The sequence below is a fragment of the Mesocricetus auratus genome, unplaced genomic scaffold (assembly GCF_017639785.1).
Source record: "Mesocricetus auratus isolate SY011 unplaced genomic scaffold, BCM_Maur_2.0 Super-Scaffold_100008, whole genome shotgun sequence".
Lineage (NCBI taxonomy): Eukaryota > Metazoa > Chordata > Mammalia > Rodentia > Cricetidae > Mesocricetus > Mesocricetus auratus.
In genome coordinates, this window is record NW_024429192.1 from 84,217,098 (window position 1) to 84,241,809 (window position 24,712).

Sequence of the window (24,712 nt, forward strand, 5' to 3'; positions counted from 1 at the left end):
ACAGTCCCATACCTGGACGACAGCTCAGAGGCAGAGACAAGATGTTGGCCCCTCTGCAGGAATCTTCTAGTGTCGTTACACACAATCCCAACTGCGCATCCTTTCAGCTGACAACTGGAAACACAACCTCGGGGAAATTTTGAGTCTCTGTGTATGTGTCTCTCTCTCTCTGTCTCTGTCTCTCTGTCTCTGTCTCTGTCTCTCTGTCTCTCTCTCTGTCTCTCTGTCTCTCTCTCTCTGTCTCTCTCTGTCTCTCTCTGTCTCTCTGTCTCTCTCTGTCTCTCTCTCTCTCTGTCTCTCTCTCTCTCTGTCTGTCTCTCTCTCTGTCTCTCTCTGTCTCTCTCTGTCTGTCTCTCTCGCTCTGGCTTTTTTTTAAAATAATTTATTTGTTTATATTTTTGTGGGAACACCAGACCTTGAGCAGAGACCCACTTCCCCTTCTGCCTGGGAGTAGGCAGCTGTAAGACAATGTTTACTAAAAACATGTTTACTAAAAACAATACAATGCCTGAGGGCATTAAGTTCCTGGAAAAGGCCTGCCCGCAGAAACCACCCTGAGCTCAACCTTGTCCAGAGACTAACTGCCTCTTCTGCCACGCCCAGATCAGTTTCTGGGGTCAGAGGAAAACCAGCCAGGGTAGAGGAGAGAGCAGAAGCTTCTCTGGTGGGAGCCTTTCTTAGGAAGTTTTCTTGAACCTTTTTGGAGCCTGCTTAAAGTTTTCTTTACATCGTTGAACAAGTCTCTGTGTTGTCAATCCCCGACACCCTCCACACGTTCTCGGACACAGGCCGCGCAGCAGACGCGACATATTTTATTTGCACTGGTGTTTTGCCTGTGTGTATGTCCATGTGAGGGTGTCAGATCTTGGGGTTACAGACAGTTGTGAGCTGCCATGTGGGTGCTGGGAATTGAACCCGGGTCCTCTGGAAGAGCAATCAGTACTCTTAACTGCTGAGCCATCTTTCCAGCCCCTCGCTCTGGCTTTTTTGAGACAAGGTTTCTCTGTGTAACTTCATAGACCAGGCTGGCCTCAAACTCACAGAGATCTGCTTACTTCTGCTTCCTAAGTGTTGGGATTAAAGGCATGTACCACCAGCACCTTGCCTAGCTGTACTTCTTTAAACTTTACTTGGGGAACATTTTTCAAGAGAGATCCTTGCCCAGGGTGGTGGTGACACACACCTTTAATCTCAGCACTTGAGAGGCAGAGGCAAGCTCCAAAGCTACACAGAGAAACCCTGTCTCGAAAAACCACACACAAAAAGAAGAAGCATAGCTAACCACTAACTTATATCCTCATTGAGAGCCGGCTGATTTATGAGCACTTTTTCTAAATGTCTAAAGCCATGACAGAATCAGCAAAATTGAGCTAGGCACGATACCTTTACACCTCTAATCCCAGACCTGGGAAAGCAGAAGCTGGACATCTCAAGTTCAAGCCTGCCTGGAATACGGAATGATACTCTTTTAAAAAAAAATCAGCACATTTATAGGACAAAACTAAGTTAAAAAAAATCTCCAACCTCCATCTTGGGGCAACTCAACAAGGCTGTACTGAAACCTGTGTAGAATTCACAGAGAAATACAGATGAGTCTATAAATCCACATTTTTGGAAAAATTTGCAGGTCTAGGATCACTAAGCATGCATATTTGGATCAGAGACTCACCGGGAAAAGGATAGTTGCAGCCGGGCATTGGTGGCACACACCTTTAGTCCCAGCACTCGGGAGGCAGAGGCAGGCGGATCTCTGTGAGTTCGAGGCCAGCTTGGTCTACAAGAGTTAGTTCCAGGACAGCCTCTAAAGCCACAGAGAAACCCTGTCTTGAAAAACCAAAAACCAAATAATAAAAAAAGGATAGTTGCTTAATTAAATAAATAAATAAAAATCAGGTGGTGGCACACGCCTTTAATCTCAGAACTTGGGAGGCAGAGGCAGGCAGATCTCTGTGAGTTCAAGGCCAACTTGGTCTGCAAAGAAAGTTCCAGGACAGCCAGGGCTGTTACGCAGAGAAACCTGTAAAATAAAAAAGAAAAGAAATAGTTGGGTGGTGCTGATGTACACCTTTAATCCCAGGACTTGAGAGGCAGACGCAGGCAGATCTCTGTGAGTTCAAGGCCAGCCTGGTCTATAGAGTGAGTTCCAGGGAAGTCAGGGCTACACAGAGAAACCCTGTCTCAGAACCCCTCCCCATCAAAAATAAAATAAAATAAATAATAAATAAATGAATATTTCTGGCTTTTCCCTGAGTGACAAAAAGATCATGGGTGTATGCATGGTTTGTGGAGGTACTTTTCTTCCCAGTGAACTCCTGTTAGGTATTTATAATCTTTGACTCTCAATGAACCATACTTAAGGCTCAAAGAGTTCCCAGTTCATGTCTCCATCATTATCCATTTGTCACAGTAAGGAAAGAAGCAAACTGTGTCAGTATCCTAAGCAGTGTGAAGTAAGGATGTGAGACCACTGTGTGCCTCTGCCTTTCCTTGTGGGAACAATAGACCTTGCTTGGCTGGAGGCCCACTTCCCCATCAGCCTGGGAGCAGGCAGCTGTAAGACAATGTTTACTAAAAACATGTTTACTAAAAACAATACGGTGCCTGGAGCAATAAGTTCCTAATAAGGGCTAGCCCACAGGAACACCCTAATCTTGACCTTTTCCAAAGACTAACCGCCTCTTCCTGACCAAACCACAGCCGCCTCTGGTGTCAGGGTATATATAACCAGCCAGGGTGGGAATAAAGTAGAGCCTTCTTGAGGAGCCGTCTGGAAGCCTTCTTGAAGTTTTCTTTACCCCACTGAGGGGTCTCTGTGTCATCAACCCCAAGACCCTCACACATTCTCGGACACAGGCTGCACAGCAGGTGCAGCATTTTCTCTCACATGCAAAAGACTGGTTGTTTTTCCATGTTACAACTTGCAGGCAGTAGACAGGTCAGTAAATCCTCCAGGCAGGTCAGTTGCCTCGAGTCTCCTAAGCAGGAGTCCTTACTGATTGATTACACAGTGTTGGGGAGGAAGGGGCTTTGTCCATCTGATCAGCTTTGGGGACATCCTGGGATTTTTTTGAGTTGTTTACTTTCAGAGTCTTAATAAGTCATCCCTCAGAATTTCCCTAGTCTTTAGGATGTGCTGAGTCTTAAAAAGCAAAAACAAAAACAAAAAAACAGTTTGTCTGTGTAGCCCTGAGTATCCTGGAACTCTCTTTGTAGACCAGGCTGGCTTGAACTCCGAGATCCACCTGTCTCTGCCTCTCAAGTGCTGGGAATAAAGGTGTGCACTGCCACTATCTGCCTTATTTAATTACTCTTTAAAAAGTATTCCTAAAGATACACCTTTCAATTACCCACAGTACTTACTCCCTCATTGCTACCATTTCAGTGACATTTTTCTGGACATGACAATTCTATGTAGACAACAGGAACTCTTCTCTCCTTTGTGTGTGTACGAGTGTGTCAGGATCTCATGTGGCCCAGGCTGGCCTTGGCTGGCCTCACAGCTGAGCATGGCTTTGTCCTCTTGATTCCTTGCTTCTGCCATCCCCTTACCGGCGTGTGACAGCACGGCAGCCTCCTCCTCAGCCTTTTTCTGCAATTGTTCTTTTAGTTGTTCCTTCTGTCCGGACATAGGACGAATGAGAAACAAGAGACAGGGCCCTCAGCAGGGTTTCTGAGAGCCTCACACCAGGACAATAGTTTCCCATGGGCTTTGACTGTGTTCTCTTAATGGCAAATGTCTTCGGAAAAAATAAATGAAGCGAACACAGTTCTTTTTTTGCTTTGTCTTGTTTTTTTGAGACAGGGTCTCTCTCTTTAGTCCTGGCTGTCCTGGAACTTGCTCGGTAGACCAGGCTGGCCTCGAGCTCAGAGATCCACCTGCCTCTGCCTTCCAAGTGCTGGGATTAAAGGTGTGGGCCACCACCACAAGTCTGCAGACATACTTTTAAAAAACCCTTCTGGAGCCGGGCGTTGGTGGCGCACGCCTTTAATCCCAGCACTCGGGAGGCAGAGGCAGGTGGATCTCTGTGAGTTCGAGGCCAGCCTGGTCTACAGAGCCGATTCCAGGACAGCCTCCAAAGCCACATAGAAACCCTGTCTCAAAAAACCAAAAAAAAAAAAAACCAAAAAAAAAAAAACAAAAAAAACCAAACCCTTCTGGGGTTAGATCAAAGACTCAGTGGTTAAGAGCACTGGCTGCTCTTGCAGAGGACGCTGGTTCAATCCCCAGCACCCACATGGTGGCTCACAACCATCTGTATTCCAGTTCCATGGGATTTGACACCCTTCTCTAGCTTCTGTGGGTACTGCATACACACGGTGCATGCATACACACACACACACACACACACACACACACACACATACACACACAATAATTCTTTAAAAGGTTCTTCACAGGAAAACAAATGCAAAAATATGCTGTACAGAGATACAAATTTCTCTTCATAACCTAAAGTGTCTTTATGTTTTTTCCATGCTGGGACTAACAGTGTTCTGAATGCTAGGGAATTTTTCTCCCACAGAGCTACATTGCCAGCCCAAAGTTGTGTTTTCTTTCGTGTTTTACACGACCTTCATTGTAAGCCACCTTCTTGCTGCTCACCTTCCTTCCCATAGATATTGGGTGATTTTCATGTCTCAGTTCAAGTTGTGACCCATCCCTCTGTTCACAAGCTTTTCCTCCTGCCTAAAGCGCTCCACTCGCATTGTTTTGGGCCAGTGTCAATCTTTGACTTATGTTAGACTCACTGTGAGAAGCTTCCTGTTTGGCCCACTTCCTCCAATCCAGGAACATCCACTTCCTTTGTGTGACTCCCACAGTGCTCAAGTTCAGTGTGTCCTATTGGGCACAATGCATGGGCTCACCTCTCTCTTCCCTCAATCTCCCTGTGGGTCCTTGAGGGCAAGGACAGTGTTTCATGTTTCGAGCCTCATCACTTGGCACAATACCTGACTCAACCTAGATGCTCATAAAGAGTGGATGAAATGTGAATTCTCCCACTAACTACACTTAATTTATTTCACATTTCTTTTGTTTTTGTTTCTTGAGACAGTGTTCATCTGTGTAGTTCTGGATGTCCTGGAACTTACTTTGTAGACCAGGCTGGCCTCGAACTTAGAGATCTGTCTACTTCTGCCTCAGGAGTACTGGTATTAAAGGGAGGATGCCACCACTGTCTACCTATTTTTTTTAAAGATTTATTTATTATGTATATACTTTTCTATCTGCATGTATGTCTGCAGGCCAGAAGGGGGTGCCAGATGTCATTACAGATGGTTGTGAGCCACCATGTGGTTGCTGGGAATTGAACTCAGGCCCTTTGGAAGAACAGCCAGTGCTTTTAACCTCTGAGCCATCTCTCCAGCCCTGTCTGCCTATTCTTTAGTTATTTCAGTACTTTTCTCATTCCTTTTGTATTAGAGACAAACTAGAGACAAATTGATCATGAGGAACTCGGGAAACAACTTTGGTTTTAAAGTCTGTGTAATGGAGCTGGTGACGAAGCTATTTTTAACACTGGCAAGGCTGAGGCCCTACAGTGGTGGTCCCAGCACTCAGGAAGCAGAGGCAGGCAGATCTCTGTGAATTCAAGACCAGCCTGGCCTACAAGAGCAAGTTTCAGGACAGCTTCCAAAGCCACTGAGAAACCCTGTCGGGGGCGGGGGGGCGGAGAGATGGCTCAGAGGTTAAGAGCACTGATTGCTCTTCCAGAGGTCCTGAGTTCAATTCCCAGCAACCACATGGTGGCTTACAACCATCCGTAATGAGATCTGGTGCCCTCTTCTGGTGTGCAGACATACATGAGGCAAGATGTTGTTGTATTCATAATAAATAAATCTTTCTAAAAAAAAAAAAAGAAAGAAACCCTGTCTCGGGAGGAAAAAAAAAGGGCCGGAAGGCTCAGTGGTTAAGAGCACTGATTGTTCCTCCAGAGGACTGGGGTTCAATTCCCAGCAACCACATGGCAGCTCACAACTGTCTGTAACTCTAAGATCTGACACTCTCACACAGATGTACATGCAGGCAAAACACCAATGTACATAAAATAAGAATAAATAATCTTTAAAAACTGGCTAGCCTGGTCTACAAAGCAAGTTTCATGACAGGCTCCAAAGCTACGCAGAGAAACCCTGTCTGGAAAAACCAAAACCAAACAAACAAAGAAGGTAAGGCTCAGTGAGAGAGCATTTGCCTAGCATGCTTGGGGGTTTGGGTTTGATGATCACTAGCACTTTAAAACCAACAAATAAGCCAGGCTGTGGTGGCGGCACACCCCTTTAATCCTAGCACTTGGGAGGCAGAGGCAGGCAGATCTCTGTGAGTTTGAGACCAGCCTGGTCTACAAGAGCTAGTTCTAGGACAGCCTCCAAAGACACAGAGAAGCCCTGTCTCAAAAAGCCAAAACCAAATCAAACCAAACCAAAACAACAACAACAACAAACCCCAAACAAATAAAATAGTGCGGTGTGGTGTTACACGCCTTTAATCCCAGCACTGGGGAGGTAGAGGCAGGCAGATCTCTGAGTTTGAAACAAGGCTAGCCTGGTCTATATAGTGTGGTCTAGGCCAGCCAGGGCTATGTAGTGAGACCCTCAAATAATGTAAGATACCTGTAGTAAAAACGAATGCCTTGAGCCAGGCGTTGGTGGCGCACACCTTTAATCCTAGCACTAGGAAGGCAGAGGCAGGCGGATCACTGTGAGTTCGAGACCAGCCTGGTCTACCAAGGGAGTTCCAGGACAGCCTCCAAAGCTACAGGGAAACCCTGTCTCGAAAAACCAAAAAACCAAAAAACCAAAAACAAACAAAAAAAAACGAATGCCTTGTTGATGGGGAGGGAGCTCATTTAGTGGCCCAGCTGAGGCAGAGCAATCACTTCAGTCCAAGAGTTCAAAACTAGCTTGAGCAATGTAAAGAGACCCCCCCATCATAATAAGCACATACATGACTTACTCCTTCAGAGGTGAAAGCTAAACTAAACTGCTTTCCTTTGGGAACTACTTGGCAGTATTTTATGAAGTGAGGTACAGAACTAATATATGACCAGAAATGTAGCTGCTATATATTCATACACACACACAACAAAGACAATGGATACAGAGCTTACATGACCACACACTGGCACATCAAAATTAATTTTAAAAATACACTTAAACAGCCGGGCGTAGGTGGCACACGCCTTTAAACCCTGCACTCGGGAGGCAGAGGCAGGCGGATCTCTGTGAGTTCGAGGCCTGGATGGACTACAGAGTGAGTTCCAGGACAGCCTCCAAAACAATACAGAGAAACCCTGTCTCGAAAAACCAAAAAACAAAAACAAAAAAAAAAAAACTAAAGACGCTTCACGCACTCAAAATACATACAGGTGTGAGAGGAAAGAAAATCAAAGTGAGGTATGTTTTGTTTTTTTGTGAGACAGTGTCTCACTATATGGCTGAGATCCTCTTGACTCTGCTTCCGGAAAGCGCACCACGACAGGCTTTCCAAAGTTTTAGCCACATCAGGGGAAAAACTTGAAAAACAAACAATCAGGATTTTGTCCACACGTAACTATTTGCCTGCGCGACTCAACAGATTGTAAAAACACTAAAATGCACTGCACGCAGAAGGCAGGCGAATCACAGCCAAGACGCAAGGCGCTGCTTCCTACGTCACATGACGCACCGGCTTGCGTCAGCACGCTACGGAAGTAGCGTCCCGCTGGATTCCCGTGAGGGCCCTTTTCTGGGCTGTCTAACATGATGCCTGTGTGAGTTTGTGTAAGCCGGCTGCCCTTACTATGCGCCGAGGAGAGCATCGTCACAGCGTCTCCCGGTTATGATGGCGATACGGTTCTCTGGATGCGCCTCGCAGACCCGGCGTTTCTTTTCAGGCGGCGCCGCGGGCAGCCCGCGGACCTTGTAAGAGCGCGCGGCCCCGCCCTCTTCCTTTTGGCCGCGGCAGCCATCTTCCAGGTTGGTGTGCGCGTGGCTCCCGTGGCTTGCGCTCCTCACAGGCTGCACGAGGGGCTCAGGCCGCGGAGGCTGCGTGTCAGGGTCATGGGGGAGACTGTCTTGAGGCCGCTGGCCTGGGCGGGGGGTGCCAGGGTGCTTCTATCCGGAGAGGCCGGGCCTGGGTCAGCCCCGGTCGCCGGGCGTCCGCCTACCCCCGAACGTGAGCATGTGCTGTCGGGTTAAGACTTGAAAGTCGGTTTGGGTGTTAACGAGACTTCGGGTGTGTGCAACCCTGGACTTCAGTCTGGCGAGGAGAGTGCCTGCCGAGTCTGCCTGGGTAATGATATTTAAAGGAGACCCCTTCTCGGGATGCATGGAACAGTTGGTACTTTGCAGATTTTGGCCTTAGAAGATGAGCGTGGGGAGGGACGGTAACGTTAAGGCTGCCACACCAGTGCTTAAGATTAGAGGAGTGAATTGGTTACTTGTAACATCGTGCTTTGGGGGGCTTCTTTGTGGTTCCGGAGTGATGGCCAGGAGTTCCCTGCGTAATTGGAGGGATCCAGACCTTGTTGGAAAACAAGACGTGGCTCTAAACAATTGTAGGGGCGTTTTTTTTTTCTCGAGACCGGGTTTCTCTATTGTTTTGGAGGCTGTCCTGGAACTCGCTCTGTAGACCAGGCTTGCAGGGACGTTCTTAGACGGTGCTAAATTAGCTGCTGATTGAATGGCCTCCCTGGGCCGCTGGAGGATCTATAGAGATGGTCCCATGGCTGCTTATATAAACTGAAAGACCATTTACAGGTAGGAATGTCAGCTTAAGTAGGTTTTTGTAGCAGGAAGCATGGAGGCTTGTATCGTATTTACCGGGGATTGAGTGAGTCTACACACACTTCCTAATACATTAGCAAATGGAAATGTAGAGTTAGGGGATTTTTTAAAATCTAATCAGTTTTTACGTTCTAATCCCAGTTCCCCCTCTATTCACCTCACTTGCCACCACCCCATTTCCCATCTGCTCCTCGGAGAGGGTAAGGGCTCCTCTAGGAGTCTGCTAAATCTGACCCATCTCGTAGAGGTAGAACCAGGCACCTCTGCACCCCTGTGTCTAGGCTGAGCAAGGTATCTCTTCATACAGAATAGGCTCCACTAAGTCAGTTTGTGCATTAGAGTTAGGTCTTGGGCCCACTGCAGTTGGCCTCAAGGAGTGAAGAGACTTTAGAGAGAATTTCGTTAAGAATAAAGGGACATTAACGTCAAAGTGAGGCTGAGTTCTGTGGTCTCCAACCAAAAGTTATCCTGAAATTGGGGGGTTGCAGTGTCCTTGGCATTCTACACTGTTTTACTTTTAGATGCAATGTAGTGTATTCTGGTAGGAAGCTGTTTTGGTTTGAACTTAATGTTCAGTTCTGCCAGCTTCCCCCCACCCCTTTGGTTTTCCGAGACAGGGTTTCTCTGTGGCTTTGGAGGCTGTCCTGGAACTAGCTCTTGTAGACCAGGCTGGCCTCGAACTCTTTGCCTGTCTCTGCCTCCCGAGTGCTGGGATTAAAAGGCGTGCGCCACCAACGCCCGGCTTGGAACTAACTCTTGTAGACCAGGCTGGTCTTGAACTCACAGAGATCCGCCTGCCTTTACCGCCCGAGTGCTGGGATTAAAGGTGTGCCCCACCACTGCCCGGCTCACTTCTGCTAGCTTTAAAAAAAGACAGCTTTCTATTCGTTAAAAGGAATCATGGGCAGCCATTTACTGTCCCTGCACTTGGGGGGCTTAGGCAGGGAAGTTGAGTTTGAGGGACCATGGTCTATGTTTGGGTATGTATGTGTGGTAAGCCAGCTTTTGTGTTCCCTGGTTAGTTTTAGGGGATGGTTGCTAACTTTAAATGGTTATCTGACTGCTAACTTTTCTGGTTTCAGTAACTCGCCAAAATGACGAACACAAAGGGCAAGAGGAGGGGCACTCGCTACATGTTCTCTCGGCCTTTTAGGAAGCATGGTAAGTGCATGATCCTCCTTGATGCTTGTGGTTTTGTGTGTCTGGTTAATAGCATACCTGTATTCTGACATGAGCAAAAGCATGGGTCTCGTATTCTCATAACTTCCAGTGTCTATGCAGTCTGAAGTGTTAATCTTAGACTGGCTTTGCTTATAAGGAGAAATCCATTATACTTAGTTTAACTACCAAGACTTGTTTTGTGGTGAAAACTAGTGTGGTTATGAAAGTACCTCATTCTAGACATTATCTTAACGTTTCTTTTACTTTTTGTAGGAGTTGTTCCTTTGGCTACGTACATGCGAATCTACAAGAAGGGTGATATTGTAGACATCAAGGTAAAGTTAGAATGGAGGAAACATCAACATTCGGGTAGGAACTTGCTGTACTGAGGTGCTGCAGGTTTTTAATTCCAGCACTCAGTAGGCAGAGGCAGGGAATCTTTGAGTCTACAAAACAACAAGTTCCAGGGCATCCAGAGGAGTCACACAGAGAAACCCTGTCTGGGAAAAAAAGAAAAGTTGGGAATATTGGTTTAATGATTTGAAGTTAATACAGCAAATGGGGGAGGGATCAAATAGGTTGGTGGTACACGCCTTTAATCCCAGAAGGCAATAGCAGGTGAATCTCTTTGAGTTTGAGGTCATGAGGTCAGTTTGTTCTACAGAGCTGAGTTGTATAACAGCGGGCTACATCCCCCCCCCCAAAAAAAAGCTGGCTCATGCTTTTAATCTCAGAATCCAGGATTTCAAGCTGGAGCTGTACAGTTAGATCCTGTGTCAAGAAATAATTTGTTAAAGATGGAATTGCTTTTCATGAGTGCCCCAGTGAAGGCTACTCTCTTGAGATAGTTGGATGTATTCTGGCGCTCGGGAACTTAATGATGATTGTCTATTTGATTGCTTGCTGCAATGTGAAAACCACATTTCACCGGCTCTGAGAGTTCCTGAGTTGCCATTTAAAGGGAGCCTTGGTTACTTAAAGGAACTTGAAAAGAGGAATTGCTGGAATAACACTTTGTCTCTTCACTAGGGAATGGGCACTGTTCAAAAAGGAATGCCCCATAAATGTTACCATGGCAAAACAGGAAGAGTCTACAATGTCACCCAGCATGCTGTGGGCATCATTGTGAACAAGCAAGTTAAGTAAGTGCGATGGCTTTGTGACCTTGTCTGTCTCACACCCCCTTTCACTTTGCCAATTGGACTTAATGTCTTCATTGGCCATTCAAGTGGGGCAAAGGAAATAACCTTTTAAAACTCAGGCAAACTTAAGTGTTTGTCTTGTAACCTGTCAGGGGAAACATTGAACTGCGCTGGAAAGTCTGGTGCAATGGTTGGTGCTGGTGTGTGACAGCATTAAAAGTTCAATACAGCCTTCATTAGCCTGGTTTGTGCACTTGGAGCCTCTTGCTTTGGGTAAGAATGATTGACATGCTTGTTGATGGTGAATGAGGTGTTTGTTAACTTACCAGATAACAGCTGGCAGAATAGTGTGTGTTTCTGTTGGGTTTGTGAATGAAGCACTTAGAGGATGTATTGGTCTTTCCAGGGGCAAGATTCTTGCCAAAAGAATTAACGTGCGGATTGAGCACATCAAGCACTCTAAGAGCAGAGACAGCTTCCTGAAGCGGGTCAAGGAAAATGACCAGAAGAAGAAGGAAGCCAAGGAGAAGGGCACCTGGGTTCAGCTGAAGCGCCAGGTGAGATCCAAACCAGGCAGTGTTTATTGCTGTTAGTCTTGAGGAATCTTTAAAACTTGGCTGATTTTAAGAATTGATTCCATAATCCTTTCTTTCTTTACCAGCCTGCACCACCCAGAGAGGCACACTTTGTGAGGACTAACGGGAAGGAGCCTGAGCTGCTGGAGCCCATTCCATATGAATTCATGGCCTAATGTACAAAAAGAAATAAAAGACCTGGACTTTAAAGGGTTTTTCTTAAGTTAAAGTGTGTGTCTCCTCCCTTAAAAATGTTGAAGCACATTTTAATTATGTTGGCTTATTGTGTCTTTCCTATTCAAAAGTTACCAAATTTTTCCTGCCAAATGATAAGACTGGAAAAAATACACCCATGATTAAAGAAATAGCAAAGTAGTTGCCCTGGATCACCAGGGGAAAGGCAGAAAACTAGTGAGTGGCCAGGCATGGCGGTGCAACTGTAATCTTGGCACTTAAAGACTGAGGCAAGAAGGTCTTCCAAGACCCTATTGGGGCACATAGCTTGATGCTATCCAAAGTGGGGGGATATCAGGGAGCTTGTACCAGGTGTGGTTCCCTGAGTGAATTGTCTTGTATCCTACAAAGGGGCAAAGAAAACTTAAGCCAGGAGATGGTCAAGTATGGCCCTAAAAAGTTGGTGCAGAGAACCCTGGTCCTTTCACAATGGGGACCGAGTCCAGCATGGATTCTGAAGGATCACATTAAAGCCACCACTTTATGAGTAGCAGAGTGGTGAGTCTTTGGCCCCATTTTAAATGTGATTGGCCAGCCTCCATCATTGGAACAAAATCTTAGAGGCCTTTGACACACCTGGTCAGTTCTGTGTTCTTCACTCTGTACTGTCCAGGGTCACCTTTCTGATGCTTATGGACTCTGCAGTGCCAAATACTGGTGGCTAATTGCATTGTTCTGGTGCTTGGTGTGGTAGCATGTACTGAAACTGGACAATGGAAAAGATAAGCTTAGTTACGGTTATCCTCAAAATCTTATTTGGGAAGTGGGGCCGCTTTTCTAATACTCGAGGTCCCCATTCCTAACCATCTCCACAAGCAATGATCTAGGACAGCTTGCTAACTGCTAGTGGTGAGTTTAAATTACCTGTTTGTACATACATGAGGATATGCATGCCAGATACATAGTTCATAGGGCCACCCCATCTTCAATCCTGTCTGAGGTGGGTGGGGTCTTTGCTGATGCCTACCACAGTCCCTAGTTGGGATTCTGTCTGAGTTATTTAGATCTTTGACACTTTTTGGTGATAATTTTTTTAAGAGTTTAAGAGCAAATGGTTATAGTTGCTGCTAGGGTTACTATCTTGGTATAGTTGGGTTCTGCTCTGGTATTGTGCTTTTTTCTTTGGGCTCATGGGCGCTATGGTCTATGTCACACGTGGGGCCTTGTTTTTCTTAGGCGGTTTTCAGTAGATTCCTCCAAAACAAACACTCGTGTTCTCAGGCTACTGCAGTGGGAACACGAAATGATTGGGGTGAGTTTTTGGTTGCCTTGTTTGCTATTAAGGTAGGTGAGTGCAATACACCCAGGTGGTGCCACTCCACCAAATGGAGGCCGCACAAGTACGTGGCTCTGGGCAAGGCAGGGTCTTGACCTTCCTGTCAGAGGCCACCATCCTCTGAGTAACTTGCAGTCATTTGTTTTCTTTTATTGATAATACTACCAACGTTCTTGATGGTCTCTTAGGGTATGCTATTTCATCCTCATGACAGCTTTGAGACGTGAGAACTCCCATGTGTCATGTGAGTAAACTGCAGGAAGCTGGCACAGCTGGTCCCTGATGCTGCGAAGCACCAAAATTGCCTTCACAGCCTGACCACTGTGTACAGGCCACACTCCGGTAGCTAACATGTATGAGTGACTGGTCTACAGATGACAGACTGGCTTTTTGCAACAGGGATATTCTGTAGCGAATCTGACTTCCACTAAAGGTGTATGCCACCACCGCCCAGCCAAACTGGGGACTGTTCTTTTTTTATTGAGCTATATATTGTTTTCCCTTTCCATTTCCCCTCTCCCTACCCACCACATTCCTGATTTACTCAGGAGATTTGTCTTTATCCCCTTCCTAGGCAGATCCATGTATATCTTTTAGGGTCCTCTTTGTTACCTAGGTTCCCTGAGGTTGTGTATTGTTTTGGAGGGTATCCTGGAACACTTCTTTGTAGACAAAGCTGGCCTCAACCTCAGAGATCCACCTGCCTCTGCTTCCTGAGTGCTGGGATTAAAGGCGTGCGCCACCAACTCCCGGCTGACAGTGGTTCCCGACCTTCTAATGCTGTAGCCCTTCAGTATCCTTTGTCATGTTGTGGTGACCCTACCATAAAGTTATTTCTCTGCTAATGCTATAAATCGTAAATGTCTGATGTGCAGCCCATAGGTTGAGAACCACTGGATTAAGGCCATTATTTTAAGGGCACCTATTTAGAAAGTTCCATTTGGTGTATAGCACAATTTTCTAAAACAAATGGTCAAGTTATGAATATGCATAATCTTTAAAGCTTTACAATTCTAGGTAAAAGAATGTGATTTGCTGATGCTTGAATTACTTTGGCAAGTGAAAAACAAGGGGACTAGAGAGATGGCTCCATGGTTAAGAGAAGTGGTTACTCTTGCAGAGGACCAGGTTCAGTTCCCAGCACCCACATGGTGGCTCAGACCATCTAGGTCTACTTCCAGGGATCCAAAGCCCTCTTCTGGCCACTGAGTGTACTGCACATGTGGACACATACATAACACGGAGACAAAACACAAGTTTTTTTTGTTTTTGTTTGTTTTTAAAGGCCAGGCTATTGTGGCTGATGCCTTTAACACAATATCATCACTAGGGAGGCAGAGGCACCAGATCTCGTGAGTTGGAGGCCAGCCTGGTCTACAGAGCAAGTTCCAGGACAGTCAGGGCTACAGAGAGAAACCCTGACTTGGGGGGTGGAGGGGGAGGAAGCTTTCTCTAAGGGCTTTTACCAGCATGGTTTCTTAAGACTGCAAATTTGGTAGGAGAAAATGTACTTCCTTGTTACTGAGTTTGGATTCTGTTTCCTTTCATCTTAGCAGTTTGAGGGGTCTTTCTGACCACTGTTGAAGTACCTTAATTCTCCAGCTGATACTTGGTTTCATGGCTTTGAATATCATTTATATCCTGACAGTGACCCTGGCCTACAAAATCTTCCACCCAAGCTGTGGCTTTCTGACATTTTCCCTGTGTGACTTGTAGCCCAGTGCTTGGATTTAGTTCCATTTCCCCTCCTTGCTGTGCCTTTGATATGCCAGGCACATACTTCTTCAAAGCTTTCCTGCCTGGTGTTTCCTCTGCTGGAGAGCTTGTCCTACATAGATGCCTGTGGTTTGTCCCCTTTCCATACTCAACCTCTGCCCAGATTTTGTCAAGACTGTCTCTTAATGATGCATAAAAATAGCAAGCTCCTGTATCATTTTTTTGTTCCTTTATTCTTTATAGTACTTATGACCGGTCATATGTCTTTTGGTTGGGCAGTCCGAGTTTTTAATCAACTTATCATTTACAGTTTGTTTTTTTATTTTATTTTTTTACATTCCAATCCCAGTTCCCCCTCCCTCCTCTCCTCTTGCTCATCCCCACTCCCCCCCTATCTCCCACTTGCTCCTCGGAGAGGGTAAGGTCTCCCCTAGGAAGTCGTCTAAGTCTGCCCCATCATCTTGTTGAGGCAGGACCAAAGCAGCTTGTTGTTGGGGTCAGGAATACTTACTGGCACGGCAAGAGAGCCAAGAAGACGGTGCCACACTGAAAGTGATGACCTGGAAGATGCAGAAGGCAGACACTTGTGCGGCAAGGCAGAGGGCACTAGGGATGTACAGGAGGACACGGGACAGTTGGTGGCAGGGCTCTTGTTTCTGGCTGTCCACCTCTGGGATTTATTGAGGATGCAGTAAGGGTATAGTAGGTTGGGCAGTAATGGAGTGGTGCCTGCAGCTTCTCTGCCCTCGCCTGGTCACTGGCTGACTATTCTGGTCCTGGCATCTGGTCCCTTTCCACTTGCTGCTTCCCTGACTTCAGCCTCCAGGCTTGGGAAGCTAGCAGATGAGCAGCAATCTTTGCTGTGCATTCCTGGTCCCTTTTGTGGCTGAATTTCCTGGTGGCCCACTACAAATCTGGCTCCCACCTCCACTATTCTGATGCAACTATCCTTACTGGTTGCCAAATTCTTGCTAGTTAACACATTTAGAGACCTTTCAAATTATTTTTTTTTAAATCTTCCCTAATACTTGGCAGAGCCAACCAGTTTTCTTTCCAGGGGCTTCTGCATCTCCACTCACACCCACCAGTTAGGCTCCTCGGGCCCCACATGTGCGACTTTCCTTGGTTCTCTAGCTGTTAGCACCGGTGTCACCTATGAACCTGCTGAAAGTGCAGACCACCCAGGGCATGGACATGCCGTTAGCTCCAGCACTCAGGAGGTAGAGACTGAGGCCAGTCTGGTCTACAAAGTGAGTTCAAGAACATCCAGGACTACACAGAGAAACCCTGTCTCAAAAACAAAAATTCCACCAAAAACAAGACAGCAAAGCAACAAGGAATAATGCTCAAGGCTGACATCTGCCCCTTCCCACAGATACAGAAAATAATATTTGAACTTTTTTCATAAACAAATATTTTTGGTTTTTCAAGTTTATCTGTGGTTTTGGAGGCTGTCTTGGACCTAGCTATTGTAGACCAGGCTGGTCTCAAACTCACAGAGATCCATCTGCCTCTGCTTCCCTAGTGCTGGGATTAAAGGCGTGCACCACCACCACCTGGCCCATAAACAAGTATTTTATAGCTGATGAATTAGTAAAGTCTTTAACTACAGGGACTTAAGACAGAGTAAATTGTTGGTTGGCCCTACATATGGAAAGTTCATGAACCAGAGTGGGTCCCTGGGCAAATCTCACTGAAGGTGGAGAATTTAAGTTCTCATTTGTCTGGTAAAGAGTTAATATCTAGCCCAATCGATGTCATCTGCTATTTGCAAATGCTGCCCTTCACACTCATTCTAGACACCCACAGACTTGTGGAGTGTTCATGCCCACACATCCTATTATCTTCGTAAAATCCATTCAGCGTGCCTACGTTACATTGGCTCAAAGCTGTTACCACAGCTTTACATAACTCTAGCACAAGTATGAAACAAAACAGAACCCAGGCGGCATCGATTCAGGAGAGCCTACTTATAATTCTCCAGCGTGGTGGCTTACTGTCTTCGCTGAAGGGTCAGGTTATTTTGTGTATCTGTAAACATGAGGAGCTTTTATGTGGGACACACTCAAGCTCTTCCAAGTAAGGTGTACTGCAAGTGCAGACTGGAGCATAAGCACCGCGAGGCAGAGAACAGGCTGTGGAACTGGCCTTAAATTAGTGGTTGGTTCTCACCCTTGGGTCTCCACCCCTTTGTGGGTCAAAAGGCCCTTTCACAGGGGTCACAGATATCCTGCACATCAGATATCTACAATATGATCCAAAGTAGTAGTAAAATGACAGTTATGAGGTAGCAATGAAATGATTTTATGGTAGGGGTCACCACAACATGAGAAACTGCAGTAAAGGGTCGAAGCATTAGTGAGAACCACTGCCTTAAACTACGGACAGGGAATATAGTAACTGGAGTGAAGTGACAGCCTCAAGTTTAAATTAAGGCAAGTTGTTTCTTTGTTTTGGAGGCTGTCCTGGAACTCACTCTGTAGACCAGGCTGGCCTCGAACTCACAGAGATCCACCTGCCTCTGCCTCCCAAGGGATTAAAGGCGTGTGCCACCACCGTCCAGCAAGGCAAGTTTTTTTTCTCTTGAACATTCTGCATTTTTGTCTCTGGAAAAGCTAAGGGAGTTTGTGACAGGTTGCATTAGCTCCTGCTCAACAGCCATTCTGTGTTTCAGTTTTCATGATGTTAATAGTATCTATCCTAGAGGATCATCCATGCCAGTCATGGCTGTCATGGCCGTCCAAGCCTTCTTTGCCAACAGTTTGTGTCATTGCTCTCCTTTGTTTTAACTTCTCTTGCTATTAAGATATAATGGAAAGCTGGGTGGTGGTGGTTCACACCTTTAATCCCAGCACTCGGGAGGCAGGGGCAGACTTATCTCTGTGAGTTCAAGACCAGTCTGGTCTACAGAGAGTTCCAGGACAGTCTCCTGTCTCAAAAAAAAAAAAAAAAAAAAAAAAAAGATGTAATGGATAAGTTTTTTTGTTTGGTTGTTTTTTTTTTTGTTTTTCAGGACAGGGTTTCTCTGTGTAGTCCTGGCTGTCCTGGAACTCACTCTGTAGACCAGGCTGGCCCAAACACAGTGGACTCACTGCTGGCATTGCTACCTCCATCTTAGCCTCTCAGGACCTCTTGGCAGTCTGTCTCAACTGTCACTGCAGTTTCCACAGGGAAGGAGTCCTACCGTGAACCCTTTTCCCCAGCAAGTGGGGACACCTAAAAGGACAAGAAGCCCTCCAGAAAATACAGGCATGCACACAGGCATGCACAGTCACACATACCAGGCAGTTTTTTTCTTTTAGATGGGGTCTCATATAGCCCAGGATAGCCTCTACCTTACTATGTAGTCTAGGATAGCCTTGAATTTATGATCCTCCTGCCTTTATTTCCTGAGTGCTATATGCTGAGCTAAGGGTAGAACCCAAGTCCCAGGGTGTACTAGGAAACACTCTGCCACTGAGCTATGTCCCCACCCCAAGAACTGTTTACTTTCATAGTTAAAGAGGCAAAGCAAGCAGTCCTTCCCTCCCTCTCTATCTGGATGAGGACTTGATGCTGTAGAAATCATCTGTGCCCATCAGGGAGAGGCCAAGAGACTCCAAGAAGCATCAGCCCAGCTCCACAGAACCTCTCAACAGGCTCTGGAGAGCAGCATCTCCTCAGTAGCTCCTTAACCGGTCTTGCATCCTGGTGCCAGGCTTTTCCTCCAGGTAGGGATGAAAGCCCTGCTTCATGTCTCTCTGATTAAACTGAAAGCAGAAGATGATCACCTCATGAAAAGATTAAAATTAGGACCGCGTAGCTAATACAGTTCATCGAAGGCATCTCTCAGAACATCTTTTCCAACAGCATCAGGACAGCAGATGTAAACAGGATTTTGGCTATTCCATTTCATACAGTGGAGTCAACAGCTATCCTTCTAGTCATTCAGAAGGTCAGCCAAATGGTATGTGTGTGTGTGTGTGCATGCCTGTAGTGTGTGTGCATGCCTGTAGTGTGTGCCTGTGTGCATGCCTGTAGTGTGTGTGCATGCCTGTAGTGTGTGTGCATGCCTGTAGTGTGTGCCTGTGTGCATGCCTGTAGTGTGTGTGCATGCCTGTAGTGTGTGTGCATGCCTGTAGTGTGTGCCTGTGTGCATGCCTGTAGTGTGTGTGCATGCCTGTAGTGTGTGCCTGTGTGCATGCCTGTAGTGTGTGCCTGTGTGCATGCCTGTAGTGTGTGCCTGTGTGCATGCCTGTAGTGTGTGTGCATGCCTGTAGTGTGTGCCTGTGTGCATGCCTGTATTTTCTGGAGGGCTTTTTGCCCCTTTAGGTGTCCCCACTTGCTGGGGAAAAGGGTTCACGGTAGGACTCCTTCCCTGTGGAAACAGGCAGCAAACAAATATTCCAACTGCAGTGACAGTTGAGACAGACTGCCAAGGGGTCCTGAGAGGCTAAGATGGAGGTAGCAATGCCGGCAGTGACTCCCCTGTGTCCTCAAGAGAGAGGCAAGTAAGCAGAGATGCCATCTATTCTAACTGATGAGGAGGAGCATTCCGGATTCTCCAATTGAGAAAGAAGGTGTGGAGCAGGCAGTGATGCGGAGGGGAAACAGGACTTGGCTTGGGCGACTGGCTGGGTACAGCACATCCATTAGCATTTTTAACAGCAAAACGACCCATTCTCTGTTGCTTCCTACATGCTAGCCCATACCTCTACTGCTTGGTGTTCTGTCCTTAAAGGGGTGGGGCAGGGTATCCCTATCTTAAATTCATGCTGGCCTCACAGTTTGCACTGGTTACAGAATGTACCAGACGTGATGGGTTCTGCCTTAGCACCGCCAGCCTCCAGGGGCCTCGCCTACTTCCACTCACTGTCTTGGAGGTGTGCTCAGCCACTGGGAGGACAAGCCTTGCCAGCCTCCTGGATGAGCCGGCAGTTAGCTGCCAGACGGGAGTGAGTCTGCTGGAGCAATCCAACCTGTCATTACCTGGGGCTTGTAAATTCTCAGCTGTAGCCTCAGAGAACTCACTCAGGCTTTCAAAACCTGTCCTAAGAACAGACGTGAATGTGGAACTGTAAGCTGTGTGGTCCATCATGCTGTGCAAGCTAACTGATAAAACTGGGACAGAGAAAGGCAATGGGTGAGGGCGGGGCTCTAGTAGACAGCTGGGCAGATGGGACTGAACTATAGGAGACTGCAAGGCTTCTTTCTGCCTGGTTACGGCGGGATCCAAGAACCAGCCATATTTATCTTCTGCGCCTGCTACTCACACCCCCTGTCCTAAATTTCACCACGGACCCACCAGGGAATGTTTGAATAGTGAAGTAGATCCAGGAGCCAAGCGCGCCTGGTGGGGAATCAGGCCAGAAGCAAGCTCCCTGACTTTGAGTCACTTCACCCTGCTACAGCAGGGAAGGGGCTGCCTGGGTTTGGAATGCTGAGCTGTAGGCAACGACTGCCCCCCTAAGGGAGTTCCCAGTAATTACCTTGATTCGCGCTAAATTAGTAAATTAAGGCCCTTACCCGGGCCCTACCCTTTTCCAAGGTGATGTCACGCCTCAGTACTCTTTTACTTTTTTTAAAATTATTTACTTATTTATTTATATATGTACATTTGAGATAGTCTTATGTAGTCCAAACTGGCCTTGAATTCAAACCCTATATGTAGCCAAGGATGACCTTGAACATTCTGACCCTCCTGTCTCCACTGCCACCACACCCAGCTTACAGGGTGCTGAAGCTCGACTTCAGGGTTGAAGCTCGACTTCAGGGTTCCCATCAGCACTCTGTCGAAAACTGGATCTCTTCTAGCCATTGTCCCAGACACATCCATCCAGTTGCAGCTTTTGCTCTTCCTGGTTGCCCAGCTGCTCTCTAATGTTCACGCTCCGGGCTAGTGGCCCATGCTGGCCGCTGCGGGTACCATCAGGACCTGGCAGGCACAATTTGAGCCGAGGACTCTCTTGGGCTCCACCGGCTGGGACCCGCGCAACTGGGCGAGCAGAGCACGTCAGGCTGCCTGGTGGTGCGCACGCCCGCTGGTGACAGTCCCCAGCGCTCACACCGCTCCCACCACTCCAGGAAGGGGCGGGGAATAGGAGGCGCTAGAGGCGGGTACTGGGCTCCACCAGCTCTTTAAAAACCGTGAGCTGGGGACAACTCCGCTGGCCGGGCCGCATCCCTCCGCGTGTCCAGCCGGCTATCCCTCAGCACGGTCGCGGGACGCGCCCATGCGTCCGCCAACCATGTCCGGGCACTTTCTGCTGGCTCCCATTCCCGAGTCCTCCTCCGACTACCTCCTGCCCAAGGACATCAAACTGGCGGTGCTAGGCGCGGGTCGTGTGGGCAAAAGCGGTGAGTGGGGCAAGGGAGCGCCGCCCGGCGACAGCAGGGGTCCCCACCCACAGGGATACGGGAAGACCCCAGCCTGTTTTCTCTGGCAGTCCACTCCTGAGCTCTGGAAGGGGTTGGCGGCTGTTGAGGGTCGCTCCAGTCTCAATAGTCACATCCCACGGGGAAGCCACTTTATCCCGGGAACCTGGGGGAAACGCGCGCTCTTCCCGTGAGGGCGACCACTTTGACCCACTTCTTCAGTTGATTTTCCTACTTCATTTTTCAGCAATGATCGTGCGCTTCTTAACAAAGAGATTTATCGGCGACTACGAACCCAACACAGGTTAGTTGGACTGGCTTCCTGCTCCCTGGCTTTTGTGCTTCGGTCTGTTTGTCCTCCCTCCCCGCCTTTTCTCCTTCCTTGGCTGACCAGAGCGTGAGAACTCAAATGCAAACTCCTCTCGTTGTGCAGGCAAACTGTATTCGAGACTCGTCTATGTGGAGGGGGACCAGCTATCACTGCAGATCCAGGACACTCCGGGAGGCATCCAGGTAAGGACCGACTGTGAGGAGGGCGTGTGGTGCGGCGGCATCTAACATTGAGGCATTGCCTCTGCGTCCCAGCGAGATGCCTCCGCTTGTCTAATACAAATTTAAATGTAGGCGTGGGCAGTCTGTCACAGGTGAGCTGAGGGTTGGGATGTTGGATGCCCTCCAAGGGGGAAAGGAATGGTTGGTTAGAACTAGTTTGCTCTTAAACACTGCTTTTAATTAATTAATTAATTTGAGGATTGTGTCTTGCTATGCCAATCTGGCTGGCCTATCACTTGCTTTGTAGTTCAGGCCTTACTTGGATTTACTATATAATCCTTGATGCCTCAGCCTCCCAAGAGTGGGGATTACAGGCGGAGCCAACTCCTACCCCCCCACCCTCAGAAGTAGCTTCTTTTGCAGCCCTGGCTGACCATCATTGCCTGACCCGCTTAGCCAGATATCAACATTTTAAGAGAACATCCCGGAACAATTTAAAAACAACAGCTGTCAGAGGGATGGGGGCGGCGCTGGGGATGTAACTCAGTAGTAAGCGCTCACTCTCAGGTCCAGGGTTCAATTCCCAGAACCGCATTAAAGAAACAAGCAGTAGGAGGAGGGAGAGGGTCAGCTTCCTGGCCAGGGCTGCCAAAAATGTTAGGGGCTGTTTCTCCAAGCCAGTAACTGCAACCAGATAACCTCTTGGCCATCAGTCTGGAATGCAACTTACTAATTGCTCAGCCCTTCTAGGGAGGAAAGGTCGTGTGGAAGAGTGCAGAGAAAGGAATTCGTTTCTGTAACATTCTCAAGAAGTTGACTGCTAAAAATATTTTTTATGGGCTTGGGAATAGATATTTATGTTGGCTTGTTTCCAGAGTTTTGTTTGTTATGAATTAGTTCCCTGAAAACTAAGCCATTCTGGGCTGTAATGATCCTTGAGTCTACAGAGTTCACTGGAGACTGCCTGTCGAGTTGGGGGTTAGAAGTGTACAGCCTTCTCTGTCCAAAGTCTCTTATAGAAGAAGAGGGGTAGAGCCTGACAGCTACATTTAGCGACATCTCCACCCACTCAGTGTTCCCCCAAGGGTTACTCCAGTGGCATGTGTGAGCTTCTCTGACCAGGTCCCATTTTGGTTTTCCTCAGGCCCAAGACAACCTCAGCCAAATGGTGGACTCTCTGTCCAAGTGCGTGCAGTGGGCTGAAGGCTTTCTGCTGGTCTATTCCATAACAGACTATGAGAGCTACCAGTCGGTTCGGCCGCTTTACCAGCAAATCCGGAAGGTCCACCCTGACGGAAAAGCCCCTGTCATCATCGTGGGCAACAAAGGAGACCTCTTGCATGCCCGGCAGGTGCAGACGCATGAAGGTCTCCAGCTAGCCAGCGAGCTGGGCAGTCTCTTCCTTGAAATTTCCACCAGTGAAAACTATGAAGACGTCTGCGATGTGTTTCAGCATCTCTGTAAAGAAGTGAGCAAGCTACACAGCCTCAGTGGGGAGCGGAGGAGGGCCTCCATCATCCCCCGGCCTCGCTCCCCCAACATGCAGGACCTGAAGAGGCGCTTCAGGCAGGCCCTGTCCTCCAAAGTAAAAGCCCCCTCTCCCCTGGGGTGACCCATCTCAGACAGACTGATGACTTTTATTATTATTATTATTAAGCACTTGTGCAGCCACAAAGACTGGGCCTTTCCCCTTTAAAACATATTGAGAGTTTATTTTTATAATGACTTTATTGGCTTTCAAGTGTATGTGTATTTCTGAAAATTCAGACAATGATTGATTAGAAGTTGGATTTTTTTTTTACTGTAACTGTTAGCCACTTTTCCATTAAAGGCAAAATGGCAATACTATTCCTTGTTTCCTGAATGTCTTTTTATAGAAATCTTACTTGCACGAGAGCCCAGAAGTGCTCAGTGCTTGGCCTTGAGTCTGAACTCTGATTGGTGTCTTGAAGTAGGGAGGGGGTCATGCAGAAAGAAGGAGGGAGTCAGCTCTAGGAGAGAGAAGTATGCAGAGGAGGGAAAGGGGTTTACATAGCTACAGTATGGCCTTAATTAGGGCAGTTCTTCATAGTCAGGAAGTTGACACTGAATTTCCAGCACAGTGGTATGTTGGGAACTGATACTAAAATGCTACAAACTGTCATCATTATTTACTTATTTGTATAATTGAGAGTGTAGCCTCTCTACAGAATATTTTGGAAAACAAAAGCCCAGCTAGATGCTGGCACATGCCCGTGATCCTGTCCTTTAGAAGGCTGAGGCAGAAACATAAGTGTCAGACCCCCCCGAGCCATGCGTGGAAACCCCGATATAAAACCAGTGTCCGGGGATGGAGCTCAGCGGTAAAATGCATGCTTACTGTGCTCAAGGTCCAAAGAGGGAAGACAGTCCCCTTTCCCAGGATTCTTTATGTTGGTAAGTGAGCTTTGCTATCCAGGAGTAGCCTCCATCCTCCTTCCCTTCCTGCATCACAGACCCTCGGCCGTATATGGGAATAAGATGATCTAAGTATGATTTTATGAACCAAAGATGCAGAGGGGGAGAGTGATGATTTCACAGTGCACACAATCCATGGATGAGGGGCATTGACTTCCTGGTGAGCAAGGATCAACCTTGTTGAGTCTCCTTCACCACCAGGGTAGAAGCCTCTGGAGTGTAATTGGCATTTGAGGTGTATCTTGTTTGGGGAAATCTTGGGGGTTGAACCCAGGGCCCTGTACTCTAGCGCTGAGCTGCACCTCAGCCTTTAGGCGTATCTTTTCCTGTGTGCCCTTTAGGAAGCTGCTGGCTTGTGGACACTAAGGCAAATAAGGAGGGAGGTGCAGGTGTGAAACACCAGGTGAGGGCTTGGAGACTGCAACACTTTTGCAACCTGAGCTGTAGATCTTCAGGATGCAGTTAGGGACAGTCTGGCCACAGCTTTATCCTCAAAGTTTATGCATATCTTGAAATCCAGGGATTGAGATCAGTAAGTGGGACACTAACTCACATATGGA

The 24,712-nt window shown here is 47.3% G+C and overlaps 2 protein-coding genes and 2 non-coding genes across 4 annotated transcripts; all 4 read left to right on the forward strand.

Moving 5' to 3' along the window:
• Nucleotides 1-7,893: 7,893 nt before the first annotated feature.
• Rpl21 (ribosomal protein L21) lies at nucleotides 7,894-11,867 on the forward strand. Its single transcript, XM_005083187.4, has 6 exons — nucleotides 7,894-7,956; nucleotides 9,849-9,927; nucleotides 10,201-10,262; nucleotides 10,957-11,069; nucleotides 11,476-11,626; nucleotides 11,731-11,867. The coding sequence occupies exons 2-6, from the start codon at nucleotides 9,861-9,863 to the stop codon at nucleotides 11,818-11,820; spliced, it is 483 nt and encodes a 160-aa protein (XP_005083244.1). The 5' UTR covers nucleotides 7,894-7,956; nucleotides 9,849-9,860; the 3' UTR covers nucleotides 11,821-11,867.
• On the forward strand, nucleotides 10,799-10,869 carry LOC121142071. Its single transcript, XR_005879084.1, has one exon. It is a non-coding gene; the product is annotated as a small nucleolar RNA SNORD102 (small nucleolar RNA).
• On the forward strand, nucleotides 11,104-11,232 carry LOC121142076. Its single transcript, XR_005879089.1, has one exon. It is a non-coding gene; the product is annotated as a small nucleolar RNA SNORA27 (small nucleolar RNA).
• A 9,107-nt stretch (nucleotides 11,868-20,974) lies between the features above and the next one.
• Rasl11a (RAS like family 11 member A) lies at nucleotides 20,975-23,564 on the forward strand. Its single transcript, XM_005083186.4, has 4 exons — nucleotides 20,975-21,206; nucleotides 21,472-21,528; nucleotides 21,658-21,737; nucleotides 22,861-23,564. The coding sequence occupies exons 1-4, from the start codon at nucleotides 21,083-21,085 to the stop codon at nucleotides 23,326-23,328; spliced, it is 729 nt and encodes a 242-aa protein (XP_005083243.1). The 5' UTR covers nucleotides 20,975-21,082; the 3' UTR covers nucleotides 23,329-23,564.
• The last annotated feature ends 1,148 nt before the right edge of the window (nucleotides 23,565-24,712 follow it).